The 13,298-nt window shown below is 43.5% G+C and overlaps 1 protein-coding gene across 43 annotated transcripts in view; it reads right to left on the bottom strand.

Moving 5' to 3' along the window:
- ENTPD5 (ectonucleoside triphosphate diphosphohydrolase 5 (inactive)) overlaps positions 1–13,298 on the bottom strand; it is a 43,798-nt gene that overhangs the window by 5,639 nt on the left and 24,861 nt on the right. For 31 of the 43 annotated variants that reach the window (XM_067028133.1, XM_067028114.1, XM_067028132.1 and 28 more), the window contains 7 exons: positions 12,935–13,014; positions 12,169–12,230; positions 10,870–10,971; positions 10,023–10,163; positions 9,238–9,294; positions 7,849–7,964; positions 3,568–4,149 (listed from right to left, as the gene is read on the bottom strand). In XM_067028133.1, the coding sequence (XP_066884234.1) occupies positions 4,063–4,149; positions 7,849–7,964; positions 9,238–9,294; positions 10,023–10,163; positions 10,870–10,971; positions 12,169–12,230; positions 12,935–13,014 (645 nt within the window). In that variant the 3' untranslated portion in view covers positions 3,568–4,062. Of the gene's footprint in view, positions 1–34; positions 4,150–7,848; positions 7,965–9,237; positions 9,295–10,022; positions 10,164–10,869; positions 10,972–12,168; positions 12,231–12,934; positions 13,015–13,298 lie in introns of those variants that run through there. The other 12 variants (XM_067028150.1, XM_067028156.1, XM_067028154.1 and 9 more) reach the window with 2 other exon arrangements.

Here is a 13,298-nt window from a genome sequence, read left to right as displayed (position 1 = left end):
AATTGCTGTTTTAAAATTAGTAACACTAGAATGCAAAATAAACACAACTTGCTTTAACCTTTATTATAGGTATATTAGACTTTCTGAAAAGAAAACCAAATCTTAAAATGCTAGTTATTATTTCCTCATCACAGCACCGTATTTCATGTATGGTTCCTCTGTGGGACACCACTGTCTATTCTCTAATAAAACAATAAATAATTACATTGCACAGGTTTAAAGACCTCAGGAACCAGGTCAAAAGGAAAAATCTGATTAGCAGCAGAATTTGTTCATGTTTGGTTGCAGGCTGGTGCCAGCCTGGGTGGGGGTGGGTTGTTTTACTTTGTACTGTAGAAGCAGTTACCTCACAGTACCAAAGATACCTGTCGAAGAGAGTTTTGGATCCATTAGATTTGTATACCACAAACATCTTGCCCAGAAGTCTGATTTGCAGATGAAAGGAGAAAATAACAGTCTGCTTTTGACCCAACCTAAGCTATTCTTGGGAAATATTTTTAGGGAATGGAAAATTTGTTACCACAGGGGAGCTTTTCAGGTAAACGTGGAAAATTTATAAGATACTAAAAAAGTGTGAATGTCACAAAACTTCCTGGAATCTCAGGAAAAAATGTGCCCAGAATGAAAGATGGCAGCTACTGGAAAAAGCTGTTGTGACTACTGGCAGAGTCCAGAAAGGTCACTGTAGGGAAAAAAGGTCATCTTTCATAAAAAAATGGAAAGGTAGCCCAGGTATGAAGAATATGGACTCTACAAAAGTATGCAAACAGAATCAGGCAAGACATGAAGAATTTTAAGGCACACCTTGCAAGGACCTCCATAACCCACAGTGTTTTTCATATGATGATAACAAACACACAAAAATCCACTATGTGCCAGGCCATGTCCTAGTATTTGAAATATATAACACATTTACAGAAAGAAAACCTAACCATCAAGATTAGACCTTGCAGGACTCTTAATAAGAGGCCCAAAAGGTACACTAGGGTCAAAAAGGACATTACAGACAAATTGTTTTTTCTAAGAAAGAAAAAGTCTCATTCCAAATTGCTCCTGTAATGGATAAACTGGTTAATATTCCAGATATTCTAATCAAGATTATCAGAAAATATGTAGATACATTTCTGTGTTATAATGCATCTACCCAAGAGTTCTGAAAGTATTTGGGGTGACCGAAGGAATCTGCTGAACAATATGTGGCCTTTATAAGAAAGCTTCAAAGACAAGCTGTGGTGCTAAAGACCAGGAAATCTTACCTCTCTGAACCCATCAAGCTGGAGGAGTCTTTAGTGAACACAGCTTATCTCTTGGGAAAACTTGGTTTCTAATAGGAAATTGTCTCCCCCTAATCTTGTAGAACAGCATTTCGTGTATGATGTCTGGTTCTAACACCATACTCTTGACACAGATGGGAAGGGGTCTGGGTCTAGAAGTCAAGTGATAATATTGAAAAGAATGTGAAGGACTCGGGAGAAGTTTTCTTCAGAAGACCAAAAGGCTGTGGAAGGAGGGATTAGAGCAGAACTAAGACTACAGAGGAGGGATTTTTTAACATCAGTGCAATCCCAAAGTGGAATGAGTTGTCTGGAAACATGCCTACACAGAAGCTGAATGACAACGAGTTAGAAGTGGTATGGGAGTTCTGCAATGGTTAGAAGATTGGATGGATTATATCTTTGGCCCGTTTCCAACTCTAAAGATTCTATTATTTCACTCTGTATTAGCATTTTTAGAGGAAGAGACAGTAGGTATAAAGGTGACCTTAGTATAATTAAAAATCAGTGTGAAGGGCTTCCCTGGTGGCACAGTGTTTAGGAGTCCGCCTGCCAATGCAGGGGACATAGGTTCGAGCCCTGGTCTGGGAGGATCCCACATGCTGCGGAGCAACTAAGCCCATGAGCCACAACCACTGAGCCTGCACGCTAGAGCCTACGAGCCACAACTACTGAGCCCATGCACCTAGAGCCAGTGCCCCACAACAAGAGAAGCCACCGCAATGAGAAGCCTGCGCACCGCAACAAAGAGTAGCCCCTGCTCGCCACAACTAGAGGGAGCCTGTGTGCAGCAATGAAGACCCAACACAGCCAAAGATGATAAAACTAAAAAACAAAAAAACAAAAAAACAGGGCTTCCCTGGTGGCGCAGTGGTTGAGAGTCCACCTGCCGATGCAGGGGACATGGGTTCGTGCCCTGGTCCGGGAGGATCCCACATGCCGCGGAGTGCCTGGGCCCGTGAGCCATGGCCGCTGAGCCTGTGCGTCTGGACCCTGTGCTCCGCAACGGGAGAGACCACAACAGTGAGAGGCCCGTGTACCACAAAAAAAACCCCAAAAATCACTGTGAAAATAAACCCAAAAATCACTGTGAAGAAGAAAAAATTCCACATTGAATTAAACTAAAATTTGGGGGGATGAGGGTATAGAAATTTGCCTAGTTATTTGCACATATCAAATGTTAAATATTTACTGACTCAATGGAATACTTTTAAAAATAAGGTTCCCCAGGGGCTGGTGTGAGAGCCAGGTATATTTAACATCTTTTGTGAGAAAGCTGAAAAAGAGTCTACTGTGAAAAGTACAAGTCTGGGGAGATACTCTGCTGGAAAGAAGCTGGAGGTGAAGAGCCAAGGTGTAGAAGCCAGACTACTGGAAGATCTTTCAAGTCCAAGAGCAGTCACATGGGTAGACAAGGAAATGGTGGTCATGTGGGAAAGTACAAGATCATGAATTTTAGGGGAAATAATTCACAAAATCAAGAGCTCTGAACATTCAAACTCAAAGTGAGCATCCACTGTATGGATGTGGGCCAAAATGGCCAAGTAAATCAAATGTTAGGTATCATCAAGAAGGGTTCAGAAGCCCTAGAACTAGACAAATAATGTAGAAGATGCTAGCTAAAATGATCAGGGGCCAGGGCAGAAAGAGACACTGCTGTAAACAGAATAAAAGGACAAACTGAAAGGGGCTATTACCAAAATCTAGATCCTTGAAAAGCACAGCCACAGGCCTCTCACCACAGACCAAAAACTAGGGTATAGATGTACTTCTTAGAAATACAAAGAAAAGTTTAGGATGACAAATTACTATAAACACATTAGCCTGAGAAAAGAGGTACTAGCACTGAAAACACACACACACATATACACATATTCCTATAAGGTTGGATATGTTCATTACCCCAGGGTTTACTGATAAAAAGTTGATTAAAAGAAAGTAGTCTGTAGAAGGCAGACACACCTTCCCAAAACATGTCCCTAGAAACTGGATGGCCTCCCTTCTGCCCAGTTGTGAGCTGCTCTCCATCCTTCTGAAATTTAGAATGGCTCTCAGCTGGCTGATTGGTGCTGACACACAAAGCTGGATCATATGACTTCAGATATGGCACCTTTTTTTTTTTTTGGCCACACCGCATGCATGGCTTCCAGGATCTTAGTTCCCCGACCAGGGATTGAACCCATGCCCTTGGCAGTGAGAGCTCATAGTCCTAACCACCCAGACCTCCAGGAATTCCCCAGATATGGCTTTTTTTTTTTTCCTCTTTGAACTACACATGGAAAATAAAACCAGGTATTTTTTTCTTTTTTTTTCTAGGGTAGGTGAGTGGAGATAAAGGTGGGACAGGGCAATGTGCAGGGAAAAGAAAATACTGGTGGGGATAGGTCTTGGGATTGCAATTAGCTGAGTTTAACATGTAAGAGGAAAATTAAAATGTTCTAAAGAATGAGGCACTGAAAGGGTTGAAATGAGATTCTTCTTTGGTTCCCTGGGTTCCCAAGGTTAAGTTCCAAAGCTATTCCTTTGGCTCTCTGTGACACACAAGGAACCTCAAAAATTTAGACTCTGGTACCAGCTGTGCACGAAGAGTGGTTAGGAATAGTTCACATTTGAGGTGTAAAATTAATTAAATCCAAATCTCTAGACTCAAGGGCAAGACCTGTCTACAAAAGCCCCTTCCTCCAGATGAAATCAGCTGCTGGGCTTCAGATTAGGCTGTCCCCAGACTAGCTCAGAATACAACTGAGTCCTCTCCTCTCTCGTTCTCCCTTTAACAAGGTTGTTGGCCTCAGTGGGAGGTGCCCAGAGACTGCAGCAGGTGAAAGGTGGCCCCCAAGGCCCAGCCTGTCTCTATGTTGTTCACTTTCTTTGTGAGCTGTTGGGAAGGAGAAAAAAAAATATTTTCATTCAATTTTCAACTCTAGCAAGCACAACAAGCAGAGAATATCTGCAAAGATCATCCACATGGCCAAACCAAGGCAAAACTGGGAGTAGCCAGTCTCTGGAGGCTTCTCCCAACCTTCTCTGTACGTTCCCATCCTGCCATTGCCCATTGCCCCTACACCTGCCAATCTGATCCTTGAATCTTTGGGCCCAGGAAGCGGTCTCAACCCAGGACTTCTAGAGAGGACCTTTTAGACAGACAGGCTTCTGAACTCTCTCCCTAATCCTAAACTAAACATAACAGGAGTTAGCAATAGATTCAGGGGTAGGAAAGAACATACTAAGCTTCTCAATTCATACTTTGTAAGCAAGTGCATCTTCTTAAGCACTAGTTAATGACAAACCAAGGCATTTGAGGCATTCTAGGCCAGGTTGTACCTCAATTAGTTCAGTGACCTTGGGCAAAAGTTTAGACTCGATTTTGTCAACCACATAACAAGTTGATTAGATTAGTCAATATATCAAGTTGTTTTCTTCAGAATCCTAGGGGTTCCTTGACAGTGCTTCAAAGGAGAAAGGGAGGCAAAATGGTGAAGGAGTTCCAGGCCCCCGACCTCTGATTCAACCAGATAGCTTCATTTTTATCAGTTTTACTGGAATTCCCCATAAGCTACTGATGAATAAAGATGCCACCACCATACCCATACCCAGGTTTATAAATCAGCAAACTGGTTTTAGTCTTTCCTTCTAGTACTAACTTCTTATGACAATACTTCTGTGTTAACCTGATGAAATTCAGTCTATAGTCACTGTGCCAAAAACTAAGAATGGCATGTGAATCATTATCTCGAGATTTAGATCCCTGAGTCAAACTGGGAGTGCCCCCCCACCCCCCAAAAAATGTTCTTCCTCTGTCCCTAGGACCAACAGTCTAGGGATATAGATGCCAAAGTGAAGTGATCTCTGGGACAGAGGACTGTGGTTCACCCCTGATACAAATTCTGCTGCCATTTATTTATTTATTTATTTATTTATTTTTCTTTCTTTTTGTGATATGCGGGCCTCTCACAGTTGTGGCTTCTCCCGTTGCGGAGCACAGGCTCTGAACGCGCAGGCTCAGTGGCCATGGCTCATGGGCCCAGCCGCTCTGCGGCATGTGGGATCTTCCCGGACGGGGGCACAAACCCATGTCCCCTGCATCGGCAGGCGGATTCTCAACCACTGCGCCACCAGGGAAGCCCTGCTGCCATTTAAATAAAGACTAAAAGGATGCAGAAATGGAAACGGCAGAAGATTGTCCTTAAATGATTCGGTTATTGTTGATGCTTAAGTAGAGGCAGTTGTTAACTTGGTATGTATTGAGGGCTCAGGATGACCTCTCTTATCCACAAATCTATCTTCAACTGGTGTGAAATACCTATACTAACAATTAAACCAATATTAATAACTTCTTATGTGCCAGGCACTGTGCTTTATCTCCATTTTTATAACACCCCTAAGAAATAGGTACTCTAAGGATCCCTGTGTTTTGAGTGAGGAACCTAAAAGTTAGAGGGGAAGTAAATCATCTAAGGTCACAGAGCTAGGAAGCTTGCAGAATCAGAACTTGAACCCACATTTGATGGACAACAGAGCCCATGCTTTAAACACTACACTATACTGACTCTACTGGCAGGTAACTCTTTAAATGCCAATATTCTCAGCAGGTATGACAACACATTAAATCCAAATACCTTTGTACAAATGAATTTATGAAATCTGTATAACACAAGAAATGGGGCAATATAAACTCATCTGGAAATGAGGTAGCAGGAAGGGGAAGTGACACAAGAGAAGGAAGGAGCTTCATAAACAAAGTACAATCTCTACTTCCTTGATCCCGAAAGTTCAAAGTTGCCCTGTGCCACAGCTATATTTTTGTCACATCTCCTCTAACAGACTATGCTATTTGAGGACAAAGATTACATCTTGGGCCTCTCTGGTGGTGCAGTGGTTGAGAGTCCGCCTGCTGATGCAGGGGACGCGGGTTCGTGCCCCAGTCTGGGAAGATCCCACATGCCGCGAAGCGGCTGGGCCAGTGAGCCATGGCCACTGAGCCTGCACGTCCGGAGCCTGTGCTCCGCAACGGGAGAGGCCTCAACAGTGAGAGGCCCGCGTACCACAGAAAAAAAAAAAAAAAAAAAAGATTACATCTTAATCATCTTTGTAACTATAATGTGCAATTATTCAACTATGGTATGGAAGATAAAAAATATTATATATGGGATGGATGAAACTCATAAGATGTGTTTGGAATAAGTTACTACAGATAAAGTTAGGAAGACAGAGAGGGACCCAAGACTCAAAAGGCACTAAATATATGAGGCACACACAAAATACATACAACATACTACACAAGGCATTCAATACTCACGAGGTCTTAAATAAGCCACTCGCTGGTGATGCTCTTTGGCAGAGGTCCCTCACGTCCTCTGCCATACAGAACCATCAAACCATCTAATAGGCTAATGAGTGAGCTAATGCTACTGGCCAGTGCACTTGCCTCTGTGCCCCTCCAAATAGAGCAAGTTTGTGTGATGGCCCCGGCACCTTCTGTCCTTGTGCCCCCTTGATCAAACTTCAGCTACAGTACCTGTAACCACATTATCATGGGCCTCTCAGCAGGACATAGGAACCCAGGATTCAGGAAGTACAGCACCTCCAACTTGTACGTACCCTAGCCTGTGTGTTCACCTATCCCATTTCTTTCCCCTTGCTTTTCACCCTGACTTTTGTGGGGTTTGTTTCTTTTTTTGCTTTTAGCCACCCCATGCAGCATGCGGGATCTTAGTTCCCCGACTAGGGATCAAACCCATGCCCTCTGCAGTGCAAGTGCAGATTCTTAACCACTGGACCACCATGGAAGTCCCTCACCCTGACTTTTGAAGTTGATTTAATAAACCATGTAACTTGGGCATCTTAATCTGGGCTGCAAGCCTTTCGGCTCTGTGACCTCTGGGATAGCTTGCCTAGTAATATACAGTTGACCATTGAACAACATGGGGGTTATAGGTGCCAACCCCCATGCGGTCAAAAATCCACATGTAACTTTACAGTTGGCCCTCCATATCCATGGATTCAACCAACCACAGATTGTGTAGTACTGTAGTATTTACTATTGAAAAGAATCCATGTATAAGTGGACCCAGTTCAAACCTGTTATTCAAGAGTCAATGGTACTTAGAAGCTGCCATTGTATCAAGGTAATTTCCCACATTCATGGTGCCTTGCACAGTGCCTTGTCCACAGCCTGAATAAAATTACCTCAAAACTCCACCTACAGCCACTCTGATTACTAAACAAGTTTTTTTGTTTTTTAAAAATATTATTTATTTATTTGGTTGTGTCGGGTCTTAGCTGTGGCAGGTGGGCTCCTTAGTTGCACCTCCTTAGCTGTGGCATGTGAACTCTTAGCAGGCAGGCTCCTTAGTTGCAGCTCACGGGCTCCTTAGTTGCGGTACGCGAACTCTTAGTTGCCGCATGCATGTGGGATCTAGTTCCCTGACCAGGGATCGAACCTAGGCCCCCTGCACTGGGAACGTGGAGTCTTAACCACTGTGCCACCAGGGAAGTCCCCTAAACAAGTTTTTAACTTTCTTTCTAACTCCCAAATAAAAGGACTGTTATGTAATGCCAGTGTCCTCTCTCTTACCTGTAAGACGGTGCCGCCTGCAAAGCCAAAGCCATCCTTCAACAAGGCTGTGATGTAACTGAGATCCATGCACAGGAAAGGACTTCCTGAGGTGAAGTTTTCCAGGTTATCACATACTGGAGGTGATAGAAAGAGAAAAGTAGAATTCAAGTTTGCAGCCAACTGAGAGATGTATGATTTTCTCTAAATACAGACTGAGAATAAGCAAAGCAGAATCCTCCATTTTCCTTCTCCCAGATGCCTGGGAGTCTTGGGAGGCTAGAACTGTGCACTGACAGCCTCTACAAGACCCCAGCTCATCAAGAACCTGCACATTTCTGATGTGACATCTAATCTACTCAAAGGTACACGGGTCCTAGTTTATTTGCTATGACATATATTCTATGACTTATTGTTGGGGCTTAATTCAACTAAGGCCCTTATATACTAAGACAGGGAAATACCAGTTAGCCCTACTTCAGGGCCATTGGATAAGAGTAATTATTTGCTTTTTTTTTTTTTTTCAAATTTATTTATTTTTGGCTGCGTTGGTTCTTCGTTGCTGCGCGCAGGCTTTCCATAGTTGCGGTGAGCGGGGGCTACTCTCTGTTGCAGTGCGTGGGCTTCTCATTGCGGTGGCCTCTCTTGTTGCAGAGCACGGACTCTAGGTGCGTGGGCTTCAGTAGCTGTGGCACACGGGCTCAGTAGTTGTGGCTCGCGGGCTCTAGAGCGCAGGCTAAGTAGTTGTGGCGCACAGGCTTAGTTGCTCCACGGCATGCGGGATCTTCCTGGACTAGGGCTGGAACCTGTGTGTCCTGAATTGGCAGGCGGATTCTTAACCACTGCACCACCAGGGAAGCCCCATTTGCATTTTTGATGAACTCTTTCAAGGACACCTCTGTGGCTATTTTCCATATATTCTGGTGCTCAGTGTTTCATTACCGCTGATAAAACTTTTTCAATTTTTTTTTTTAAAAAGGAAGAAAGAGGGCTTCCCTGGTGGCGCAGTGGTTGACAGTCCGCCTGCCTACGCAGGGGACACAGGTTCGTGCCCTGGTCCGGGAAGATCCCACATGCCGCGGAGTGGCTGGGCCCGTGAGCCATGGCCGCTTGTGCTCCGCAACGGGAGATGCCACAATAGTGAGAGGCCCGCGTACTGAAAAAAAAAAAAAAAAAAAAAAGGAAGAAAGAAATGTGGAAAGAAGAAAAGGTTTTCACCGTTTCTCCAAAGTGTCTTGTATTCTTATATTTTTCTTTGCCACTTAATGCTTTTAACTCCTGGTAAAGACAGGAAACCAACCTTCTGAGAGGCTTTCTGCTGGCCGAAGCACATTAGGTCACTTTAAGGTCACTGGGGGTGGCAGGCACAGCCTCACGGGCTCACCTTCAATGGTTTCCACTGACACTTACCTTCCCTTGCTTTCCTTTCAAAATCTTCAACTTTTAAAACACCCCCCTTTTCATAATCTGAAATGAAACAGAACAGCAGTTGATGTCAAAAAGCCTTCCAGGAAACATAAGGAAATTTATCCTAGGAAATTATCCTATTTATAATAATGAAAAACTAAAAATAAAATTTCCAGCATTAAAGAATGGGATAAGCAAACATGACATATCCCTACAATATAATCTATACAGTTTATCTTATTTATTTATAATCTATTTTATGTTATGTATATTTAACTACAGCTAAAAAATAGGCCCATTAAAAGGGGCCATTAAACATGTCAGAAAATAAGAAATTAATTCTTATCTCAGGCCATGAGAGATCACATATATATTCTCACAGCTAAACAAAATGTGTTACTATTATAAGGAAAAATGTTATAAAGGGGAAAAAGGAAACTTTTTGGGGTGAATATGTTCATTGACTTGAATTTGGTGATGGTTTCATGGGTGTATACATATGTCAAAACTTACCAAATTGTACACTTCAAAATGTGCATTTTATTTTATGTCAATTATACCTCCATAAAAATACTTAAAGAAAAAAAAGACTTCATGTATATTTGTTTAGGCCATCTTCTAGCCCCAAAAGATTCGAAATCATATTCACTCTTCCACGTGGGTGACTTGGGAGAAAAGTATGGTGACCACCTCAACAAGGCATTGCAAAAACTCCTTTTGTCCCTTTTCCTTCCCCACCACAGCCCTGCCCCGTTTCCCCCCTGCACTGACACCTGGAGTGAACTTACCAATCATGTCTGTGTCAACAGCTCGGTCATAATAGTAAGAGAAAGCGTAGAAGGAGCTTCTCTGGACCTCATCTGGCTGATGAAGTTTTCCTTGGACCACCCTCAGCACTTCAGCGTAGCAGGGCTCAAAGCCCACCTCCCCTGATGGGGCAAAAGGTGCACAGGGGCAAGGTGAGAAAGTGAGAGGCAAGCTGCTGAAGCCAGTGGAACAGCAGGAGGATCAAGGCGAGCTGAGGCTCAGGACACAGGGCTTACAGACAAAGATGAACAAACTTTTGCAGCCTCATCCCTCCGGAGAACCAGTACCTGCTTCTCCATGGCAGATCCCCTCCCTAACCTGTGTTCACCAAAAAAGCCACAGCTGACCTCGAGCTGCCCCTTAGCATTATGTTTCATGGCATTTATGAGAAGTATGCAGAGGCTCATCTGCTTCCTTCATGGGAAAAATCAAGTTTTTTTCTCGAGTTTAAGGTCTATGCCTTTTATAATAGCTAAGATCAATTATTCTTCTTATCATCTCAATTCTATAACTGAAATAGCTAAACATTAATTGGATCTGAAACAGTTTCACCCTGCTGAGGGCAGAGACCCTCAGTACATTAGACCCAGGGTAAGAAGAGGTTTCTAATGGATCCACAACACTTCGGCAGGGAAACAGCTGAACACAGAGTGACAGCTGCCTTGTTCACTGTCACTTCACACTACTCCTTGGAGGCACACCAGCATCTATTTGGAACTAGTTTCTGCAAAAGACAAGCTTCTTCTAGCTCTGGAAAAAGTTTCCCATGGGACTTTTCCAGACTTCTACTGTAAAAGTAATTTCAACCAGTGAAAAAATATCACCTGCCTCCTTGGTTGCCACCATACTGGTATTTCACACCCCCAAAGATCCACTCTGCTTCCAGCCATCTCGGGAGACAGGCACTGCGGAAAGTGTGTCCATCAATTCCTGAAAGAAACCAGACCACAAAGTAAGAGGCAAGGGTGTGAGAGAGGAAGGAAAGCAAGAAGTCAGTAAGGTTGAAAGGAAATATCAAGGTGGCTGGGCCTTAAAATCATATGAAATTAGTTCCATGACTGCATCCTACGATGGGAATTCTTAACTCAGGGTTCATAGATGGGCTTTGTGGGGTTGGTGAACCCCCTGAAACTACAGGCAAACTTTCATGCTTATGTCCATTTGGCAGAGGGGTTGATGGCTTTCATCACATCTCAAATCTAAAACCTACAATGGAATAAGTTCCCTCCTTTCTAAAAAAGGGAAAAATACTGTTCTACTTTTCTCATTGACTGTTGTGAGGCTTAAATAAAATACACTTGAAAATGTAAACTCTGGGGCTTCCCTGGTGGTGCAGTGGTTGAGAGCCCGCCTGCCGATGCAGGGGACACGGGTTCGTGCCCCGGTCCGGGAAGATCCCACATGCCGCGGAGTGGCTGGGCCCATGAGCCATGGCCGCTGGGCCCGTGCGTCCGGAGCCTGTGCTCCGCAACGGGAGAGGCCACAGCAGTGAGAGGACCGCATACCACAAAAGAAAAAAAAAAAAAGAAAATGTAAACTCTGAAATGCTATATACTCATCACAATAATAGCTTACTCTGAACCACACACCATAAAAATTAAAATAAATGCAAAATCTCTTTTAAGGTGAGGAAACGCACACAAAAAGTTTAGCTAACTGGCCCCAAATTACAAGACTGGGACTGACCCTAGTTCTGCCTGACCCCAAAAGCTAAGCTCTTTACCCCTCTACTGCCTATGAAGAAAGGAATGGAGTTGTTTAGTTATTCCACCTTGTAAGTGGACTGCTGCTACCTGCACCTCCCACATAAAACTAAGGGCTTGAGCAAGCTCCTGCCAAGTTTAACCCTTGAGTCTTGAATTTCTGCAGACACTTCAGCCCCCTGGCCACAGACCGTTCCCTACTATACCAAGAGACTTCATGCTGGAAATGGCTAATAATATATACCAAAACATCTGACCTCATAAAGTAGAAAAGGAATTCGCCATTATGATGTCTATTATACAACATAGGCCTCTTACTTCAGCATAATGCTTTCTGCCATAGAATCACTGCCAAGGTAGGGAAAAGGCAAACTGAGTACTGGTGTCACTCTCACCACACCCCGACCAGCACACCCAGACGAACCTTCTGTCTCCAGGGCTCCCAGAGTTGTTAGTCTTGCAGCCTTCAATCCAAATCCCAAGTAACTGTAAAATACAGGATTGACTAATTTCATGTGATCCTGATTCTCTAGCCTAAAGCTCCCTCTTCCAAAAGTAACATGGTTTCTCTGTCTCACTCTGGAGGGAAGAAAACCTTGTTCTCTGTGCTCTATTCATCTCATGTGGACAACAAGCAGTAATTCTTGCACAGTTCAGATCAAGGCCACGCAGTAAGAACTTCCCACAGCTATGCTTTAAAGGCCAGAGGCAGTGACACTTCCTAGGGTCCCACCCTGGGAACCAACCCCAGAAGAGATCTCATTATCTTAGCTCCCAGCCCAACTGTGATCAAATTAGGCTGGATTTTGAACATCTGAAGGTCAGCTTAAAAGGAGCTGACACAGAGCTTTGGCTGAACCTTCTCTGAGTATCCTCTCTCTGGAGAAAACTTGACTCATATTACTTTTACTCTTATATTACTTATCTTTTACTCTTTTACATTATTTTTAAAAATCTTACATTACTTTTTACTTTATTACTATTATATGTGTTTGAGGACAAGAATGGAGAAATCCCTTGGGTCCCTTGGGCTTTGGTAAGTAGCTTAGGTTTCAGTTAATAGGCCTTCAGGGACTGGCAAAGACTTTGTAAGGCTGGTCAAATGCAATAATAGATGTGAAACTGTTTTGAAAAGTTAGGAGAATCATACAATGTGAAATATTATTATTCCTCCATGTCCCCCCCTTCACCTATGTGTATAGAGCTTATAAGTGCTGTTAAACATCTCAAAGGAAGTGAGGTAGCCTCTAGGGGTTTGTTCCAGGGTTTTCTGCAAAACAGAAAAAGCAAAAAGACTATTCAGGATCCCCAATTACCTGAAGATGTTATCACCACCATCTCTATCCCTCCCCCCAAAAAAATAAGAGATGAAGGAGAAGATTAAACAACTAATCTCACAAGGCTTGAGGAATCAAAGGGACTCTGAACTGTGAGGAGAAGTTCGGTCAGTCATTAACTGACTCGACTCAGCCTGTTCGTGGTGGAGCTGCTGTCTGAAATGGGGCACCACTTTCTTAGCACCATGATATGCCTGCCAGGTGGGATGGTAACCAT

The sequence above is a fragment of the Kogia breviceps genome, chromosome 3 (genome assembly GCF_026419965.1).
Source record: "Kogia breviceps isolate mKogBre1 chromosome 3, mKogBre1 haplotype 1, whole genome shotgun sequence".
In the NCBI taxonomy this organism is placed as follows: Eukaryota; Metazoa; Chordata; class Mammalia; order Artiodactyla; family Physeteridae; genus Kogia; species Kogia breviceps.
The sequence above is the reverse complement of the archived record's forward strand: the minus strand, read 5'-3'. Positions and strand labels throughout refer to the sequence as shown.